Here is a 7,782-nt window from a genome sequence, read left to right as displayed (position 1 = left end):
GGCAACAGCCGAGTATCTTCCTAGCTGTTGAACACCAATTTGACAAATCTAGAATTGAAAATAATATATCGAAAGCTTCGAAAAGTTACTTAATGATAAATATCTTCTCAATCCAATAACAACAAAAACTACTCCTTGGACTTAACCTTTTGTCCAAGCAGGTAAGACTAGTCAGTTGATAAATTTTTAAAAAATAGACTTGAATCGGATAAGATCAGAGTCATCACCATCCTTTAATTCACCTACATTACACATGCTTGGCACTAGCATACAGTAATTCACCTAGAACCATTGGCAATCTCAACACCGCTTGGTTTTAAATAACAACGACTTAATTAGGCCCTGCAATAGCAGGTTTAATCCACCTCTCTATTGCATCCGTGAAATACAGAACATCACATAAACTCTGTGATGATCCATGACTTTTAATTCATAATCATGACATTAGCATAAATAACAGAAACAACTTTTGTTATGTGTGTTCCAACCAGTATATATGCGTTGCAACCACTTTTCATATAACAGTCAAGCTAGCCGTTACTGGCATCATTTCAACAAGTTATAACTTTGAATAAAAATTGACAGAAGCCTGAAGGACTGCAGATCGAACTTTGAAGGTTTTTGAAGATAGTTTGAGTATATGTTAGCTGATAGATAATTGAGTATGCCATATTTTAGGTGGAGTCATGATAACACCTCACGTTTTTAGATGTTTGATGTGTCAATACACCCAGCAACAACATGGCATGTCATTTTACATAACACTAAGTATACTTTTTCTTTCATCTACCCATTATGTTATGAGACTTCGCATATTGTAAATAGATAAACACTACTGGTTTTTGTACAACAACTGTTCCCATTAGAAAATATTATGAGGGTTCAAAAGTTGAACTCTAGAGACACATTGACATGGCAAGTTTCCCACGACATTGATTCTTCATACATAAGATAATATCTGTGCAAAACCAACATACGAGAAACACATTAGAATGAATAAATCTCCAAATTTTTTTTCATAGCGCAAAGCCTTTTGGCTCTAGGATTTTTCCTGTGGCTGAAAATTTTACTACAAACCTCTTATAGGTCTCCTGCATGAACTATGGCACACACCCTTAGTTTGAAGTGACGTAGATCCTATCAACTTGATGAAAGTAAGGTCTCCTATAGACAGCTAGCATTTGGGAGATACCATTGGCTTCACTAAAACATGATTGGACCCAAACATCAGAATTCTTTTCCCTCCCAAGAAGTTGCTGATCTTCTTCTTGCTTCATAATATATCTCACTGCGTCTAGATCCCAAAATGATGCTCTATTGCAAATTGAGGGAGGTACAAACTTTGACCTCTTCCTTCCCTCCTCTTCCTACAATAAAGTGGCCTAGTCTGGAACCTCCGATCCAAATACTCTTGCAAGGGCTGGTCCTCGCTTGGGGATCGAGATTGTGCCAGTGACAATGGAGGGCGGCGCCATCCAGATCAGTAGCCATTTCTTCCTTCTCTTTCAAATGAGTGGTGGGTGCACCTTTCGTTATCAGTATCATCATCATCATTATCATCATCATTTGCTTCAATATAATGATCATATACTTGTCACCTTTTTTTTAACCATCATTGCCACCTTCATCGTAACACCACCGATCACCATGCTATATCATCATATTTATTGTTAAAAATAATTAATTATATCAAATATATTGATAATTTATAAATTAAAAAAGTTAAAAATATTTTTTTATTTTTAAAAGTAGGAAAAAAAATGATGGGAAACAATATTAGCTTGACCGAAATTTTTATACTCCGGATGCATATATTTATTTAATAGACAACTGATCTTTCCCAATAAGCTGACTACATGGGACTGGGACCGGACAGAGGGTCCGTTTTAACGACCCACATGCCTCGGGATTCGTGAACGACGTAAGCGTGCGAGTCCACCATTCATCAGACTCTTTCAGACGATCCCGTGCAACTACTCGGTGATCGCACCATTGATCATGTCCCAAGATGCGTGAGAAACGTAGCCCCATCGGACCGGTTCAAGTTCTCAAAACCGAAGCGGCTCCTTTTGGTCCTGGGCCCTGGTTTTTTTATTACTTAAAAACGGCAGCTCCCATCGGAGGTCTCTCAGTTTCGGCGGTGCGTCGTTTGGTCTTTTTCCTGAGGTTAGGGCGAGGAAAACTTTTTCTAGGGTTTAACAGCGATGGGGAAGGCGAAGAAAGGCCGCAAATTCGCCGTCGTGAAGAAGCTCGTGAGCTCCAAAACCCTTCGAAAGTGAGCAAATCCTCTTTTTGTCTTCCCTTCAGTTCTCTCTTCTCCAGATTTGCTTCTCAACCCCCTAATTTTCTCAGATACAAGGAAGAGGTTCTAAACCCGAAGAAGAAAGATCTCGAGAAAGACAAGCTTCCCCGGAACGTGTAAGCCATTGCCGGTTTCTCTCCTTTACCCTGGAATTCTTCTTTGTTTCTTATGTTGGTTGGTATTTGATAGGCCGGCCGTTTCTTCAGCCCTGTTCTTCAAGTATAATACTGCACTTGGCCCGCCTTACATGGTCATCGTGGATACTAACTTTATCAACTTCTCCATTCAGAATAAGGTAAGCTTTGCCAAACAATTTTGCTACTTTCTTGATTTACTATGCCTATTTTTACAGATTATCTATAGAACAATGCTGGACATCAAAAAGTTGGTTTTATGATGACCTAACTCATTAATGAATTTGTTCACGCACTTATTGGGTGTTCAATTAGGGTTTCCTCTTCTTCATGGCTATAAAGGCAGGCTAAGAAGTGATAAGCAAAATTATATTAAAAAAAAATCTTAATGTGCAAATTCTTCGAGATATTTCCGTTTTTTAGAGTTTCTTAGAAAAAAGGTGGAAGAAGAGCTTTTTAGTCTAAAGTGGCTCAGGAAAAATTGAAGATGTCTCCCTGCACAAACAATACAAGGATAGCTCCCCAAACCTAAAGTTTATTCAGTTGTGTCCTTAATTATATTAAAAGTGTTGGTTCTAAAGCTGAAGCATCCTTCAGCATGATATCCAACCTATTGTCTTTCATCTCACAGACTTGCTTCTTTTTCAATTGAAGCCACCAAATGGCAAATGGAAGAAGCTTCTTTTGAAAAAATTCTCTCACCACTTTCAACTGCCATGTTTATCAATAAGAGTAGAGCTTCATGCTAAGGTGGTCGAATCCAACACTTCACAACCATAGCCAAGTACTACCGCTTGCAATTTCCATTTGATAAACATTTAGGGGTGGTCTTACATTCCATTTTTGATTCTTGGCATCCTCTGCACCCTATAAATATATCAAAAGTTACATCAAAATGTTTGTACACTCATGCCTCACTCCCGAGGGCCTATCTTAGTGACCATAATAAATTAATTATCATGATATATGTTAGAACTTTCCAATTTAAGCAATTTTTTAGAGCAACAAAAATATCCTGTTACTTTAGGAGACTTCTTTCTTTTGTTCATTGGATATTATCCTGCCAAGACCCTAAATTAACTAAATTATTAAAAGAATCACCTTTCATTTAAGGGGTAAGGCCAGTTTCACACTTACAAGAGTCAATAGTCTGGTATCATAATTCTTGTAAGGTCCTCAGACAACAACTAAACATGGGAAAATATGTATAAAAAAAAGTTTAATTGTGAGGTGGCAAGTAGAAAAGCCTAGGATTTCGTAGATGTTCAAAGATCGAATGTTAATTATGTTAACCACACCATTTGTTTGCGACATTAGGAGCCACCCACAAATCCCTGAGACCAAATAAATGTCTTATCTTTCGAGGTGATGTTGAATTCTGACTTTACAGCCAACATTATTGAAGGTGGTATTCATGAAATATAGTGGTTTATCAAAAGGAAAACTCATGTCTGCCCCTCCAAAGCTCCAATTAGATTCATAGGTCCTGCAAATGTGGCAAGTGTTTGTGACAATATCTTTTGCAATAGAGGTCACCAAGTGTTTCTTCAAGGCCTAGTTCAATACACTTTAGGTGCGCTAGTAGTAAAGAGACCTCCAAAATTCTCTTCTAGTGTGTAAGCAAGGGATCACCCATGTGAATAAGTAGTTGCCCAGTGTGATGGTCGCCGTAAATGGTTGGGTCAAATTGTTGATTAAATCAATGCCGATGACTTCCTCAACTATTCAAAACAATGTTTGCCGTATCGGTCGGTATCGATGCGTACCCAACCATACTATATTGTATCAGTTCAGTACAAGAGCATACTAGTATACGGAAGCCGAACCAAGCACCATACGAAGTGTACCGATACAATAATAGAATGGTACCGGTATAGTATCCAGTACCTAGATAGCGACCTTTGATTCAAAACAATAGACATGAGTGGAGCTATATTATCAGTCAATGTTAACCCTTTCCATTAACTGGTTTTAATCCTAATTCAGCTTTGAGAACAAGCATATAATGGGATCTTGGGTCTTTGGAAGTTTCGTGGGGAATGAGCGTAAGTTTGTCATTCTTTATCTTTAGTTGTTTGCATAATTGTTTCGGACATCATCCAGTTAAATATTGATGAAACTTGATAAGAGAATCATGTCTGAATATTTAGATAGTTGCTATATGTTTTAAGGTTGCCAAAGATGCTATTCCTTGATAATAAATATTTCCGCTACTAATTAAGAAGTATGCTAGAAACAAGGGAAATAAATAAATTAAAAATGAGTCATTCAAAGAAGCGGTGGGTTCTACTGGCTAGCAAACTTTGTTGGTTTGGGTTTGTGCCACAAAGAATAGAGGAGGCTTTGATGGTTTTGGATTCTACTGTAAAGGCTGCAAAAAGGAAGGGGAGTCATGAAAAATAATGGGAAGTAGCATGAGAATATTTGGAGCAGTTATAAATGATCGAGAATTGTTTTGATGGTAGGGCCAAAATGGTGATGGTGGATTGGCATGTTCTTTTTCAGATTAATGCTAGAGTTTATTAATTATTTGTTATATGGTTGTATATACCTTAGTAATCTTATCAAATGGCAAATATTTCATCTAGGTGGTCTTAGTTATGTGTATAAGTTATGATTCATTGATGTTTGAGAATTTCCTGTGACTATTTATCAACCTGGTGTGGTTGGTGAGAAGGTTGGTTTACCACTAACACTACTGAAACAACTATCTAGGATTCCATGAGATTCGTAAGAGTCTGGGTTCTAAATGAGGGAAAAAATATTATTTGGTATAGAGAACGATGGTCGCCTTTGAAGCACAAACTATCATATGATAGCTACTAATAAGATTCTTTCTTATGTTATTATGGCAATTTACTGTCTTGATGTTTGCATGATGAATGATGCTTGTGTTCTCATGCAGTTAGATTTGGAGAAGGGAATGATGGACTGCCTCTATGCAAAATGTGAGTCGACACAAAATTCTAGCAGTTTGTTTCATTTAATTAATTTTTTTCATCTAGTATGTTATGTTTAGTATAAAAACTTAGGATTTCTGTTTTGATTTATTGAATCTTTTGTTATTGGGTTGTGAAGGTACTCCTTGTATCACAGACTGTGTTATGGCTGAGCTTGAAAAACTGGGACAGAAGTATCGTGTAGCTCTAAGGTAAGAATAGTTCTTCCTCTTTGGTCTGACGAGCATGGTCATTTTCTTGTTACACGTGGGCTTAAATAATTTGTTCTTATTGCCTTATCATGACTGCAAACTGTAAGATTGCATGTTTCTTTGCACATGCAAATCCCTAATAATCTTTGCAGCAATTTGATTTCCTGTAAGCATTGTGCCTTCTCTGTTTCTGTGACAGGATTGCCAAGGACCCTAGGTTTGAGAGACTACCCTGCACACATAAAGGAACTTATGCTGATGATTGCATTGTCGAAAGGGTCACTCAGGTAACATTGAATGCATAGCTGCTTTTCTTTGCATCAAAAATTGCTATCTTTTATCAAAATGATGATCCGGCGGTGCTCTCCTTTAACGTATTTTATCAACCTTACTTTTTGAGAAGTTGTGATCATTTATCTTAGGATTTTGATTTACATAATTATGTGCAACCACCTTTATTCTGAAAGAGTGAGATGTATCTTCTAAATATTTTTTTCATATTCTTGTTTATTCCATAGCTTGCCATAATACCTGGAATTTCAGATGTGTGCATGTGTGCATGTGCTTGCATGTGTGTTGAGGTTCAGAGTGTTAGTAATGTTAAAAAAATATATTAGACCAGGGAAAGAATAGTGAAAAAACAATTCAAATATAGTTTAAACTAACAGATGTACTAAAAAAATTAATATTGTCAAGTGATTGCAACAGAAGTACTAAGAAAGGAAGAAATTGTTTGAACTTGGAGAGAACTATGTGAAGATTCTGGTTGTGTATTTCTTTTAGAGTATGTAGATTAATGTACATTATCTATGGATGTTTTACTAAAATAATAACATTATTGGGTTACACCAGTCATAGTCAATTGCTAAAGGCAACTTTTCTATAAAAGCTCATTACCACTTAAGTATGCTAAGAGGAGCAGCCACTTATTAAGATAGCACAGTCATTTTGCCAATGTGTTCACTCTAGTAAACAGTGAGAATCACAATGATTGGAAGAATTATGTGGTCTCACTATTGTTTGAGCCTTGAATCATGTCAGCAATGTGCCCTTTCTTGTACTTAATGTTGCGTACTATATCCCTACAAGCTTGCAAACTAATTACCTTCATTTTGTTTTAGGCTTTATAATTGTTTTTTTCCCATTACTAAAGCATTAGCTGCATTTTTTAATATGCGACACGCCTACCACAAACTACAAGGTTCGAGAATGCTATATATTTTGACTGCATTTTACCTATCTCTTATCATTAAGAAGTGCTTTCTTTTTTCAAACAGCACAAGTGTTACATTGTTGCAACCTGTGATAGAGACTTGAAAAGAAGGATACGCAAGGTATGTGTTGTTGGTAGATCAATATTTATCATCTAAAGCTCTTCTGATTGTACCAATGGAATGAACATGATGTGTGTTGGGCAGATTCCTGGAGTGCCTATTATGTACATTACACAACATAAGTATTCAATTGAGCGGCTGCCAGAAGCAACTATTGGTGGAGGTAGGCTTTTTATTTTTTTTCCTTGTTAAGTTACTTAATGTATATAATTTTTATTATATAAATTTCTTTTCCTTGGAAATATTGTTTCCACTTTCTCATCTAATATAATACATCATCTCTACCAAATCAAAAAAATCAATGCAAAGTTTCCATTTTCTTACTCAAGGTTAATGTTGGATGTTCCATGCAGCTCCAAGAATTTGATGACGAGTGCTTCGCAGCATATGGAACCACCACTATTTTGTGTCAGATGCCAGTCGCTGGTTATTAGTTCCTTTGGTATTTTTTTTCAAAAGCTTTTCCGGAGGGAAAAAAATAGCAGAAGAATGCTAAGTTGGCGTCTGGATACTGTTGTCTTACTAATGCAGCTAGCCATTATCATGCCTGAAATCTTAGTTGTTGATAGTGTTTAGATCTTTCGGATGATGCATTGATATGAAGGAGGAAATGGAAGAGTTCATAATTGGCACCTTTCTTTTGATTATATGCTGTGTTCAATCACTCCAATGCAGTTGAAAATTTTTACTTGAGAACTATATGAGTTATATGTGGATTGTAAAGAAGATAGGGTATGCGATTGTCTTGCAATCTTTTAGTTTTTTTTAAAAAAAACACATGTTTCATGTACTGTTTATTTATGCAGTCTTGCATTCTTTTTATATAAACTTTTCATGGGTTATATTGCATGCTTGTTTTTC

General features: G+C 36.3%; 1 protein-coding gene across 1 annotated transcript; it reads left to right on the top strand.

The window, feature by feature from the left end:
- Positions 1-2,114: 2,114 nt before the first annotated feature.
- Positions 2,115-7,770, top strand: LOC103710815 (uncharacterized). The gene is made up of 9 exons (XM_008796752.4): positions 2,115-2,275; positions 2,353-2,418; positions 2,492-2,597; positions 5,342-5,384; positions 5,515-5,587; positions 5,787-5,874; positions 6,865-6,921; positions 7,006-7,084; positions 7,275-7,770. The coding sequence occupies exons 1-9, from the start codon at positions 2,205-2,207 to the stop codon at positions 7,286-7,288; spliced, it is 597 nt and encodes a 198-aa protein (XP_008794974.1). The 5' UTR covers positions 2,115-2,204; the 3' UTR covers positions 7,289-7,770.
- Positions 7,771-7,782: the final 12 nt, after the last annotated feature.

The sequence above is a fragment of the Phoenix dactylifera genome, chromosome 12 (assembly GCF_051530095.1).
Source record: "Phoenix dactylifera cultivar Ajwa chromosome 12, Ajwa_hap1_PhDact_Kaust_v1.1, whole genome shotgun sequence".
NCBI lineage: Eukaryota > Viridiplantae > Streptophyta > Magnoliopsida > Arecales > Arecaceae > Phoenix > Phoenix dactylifera.
Note: the sequence above shows the minus strand (reverse complement) of the source record. Positions and strands in the feature narration are given on the sequence as shown.

What these genes read in the sequence shown, in the direction of transcription:
- LOC103710815 (XM_008796752.4), top strand. Translation starts at nt 2,205, where the DNA reads ATGGGGAAGGCGAAGAAAGGCCGCAAATTCGCCGTCGTGAAGAAGCTC. An exon ending in AGCTCCAAAACCCTTCGAAA is followed by an intron (nt 2,276 to 2,352) that starts GTGAGCAAATCC and finishes TAATTTTCTCAG; the next exon opens with ATACAAGGAAGAGGTTCTAA. An exon ending in GACAAGCTTCCCCGGAACGT is followed by an intron (nt 2,419 to 2,491) that starts GTAAGCCATTGC and finishes GGTATTTGATAG; the next exon opens with GCCGGCCGTTTCTTCAGCCC.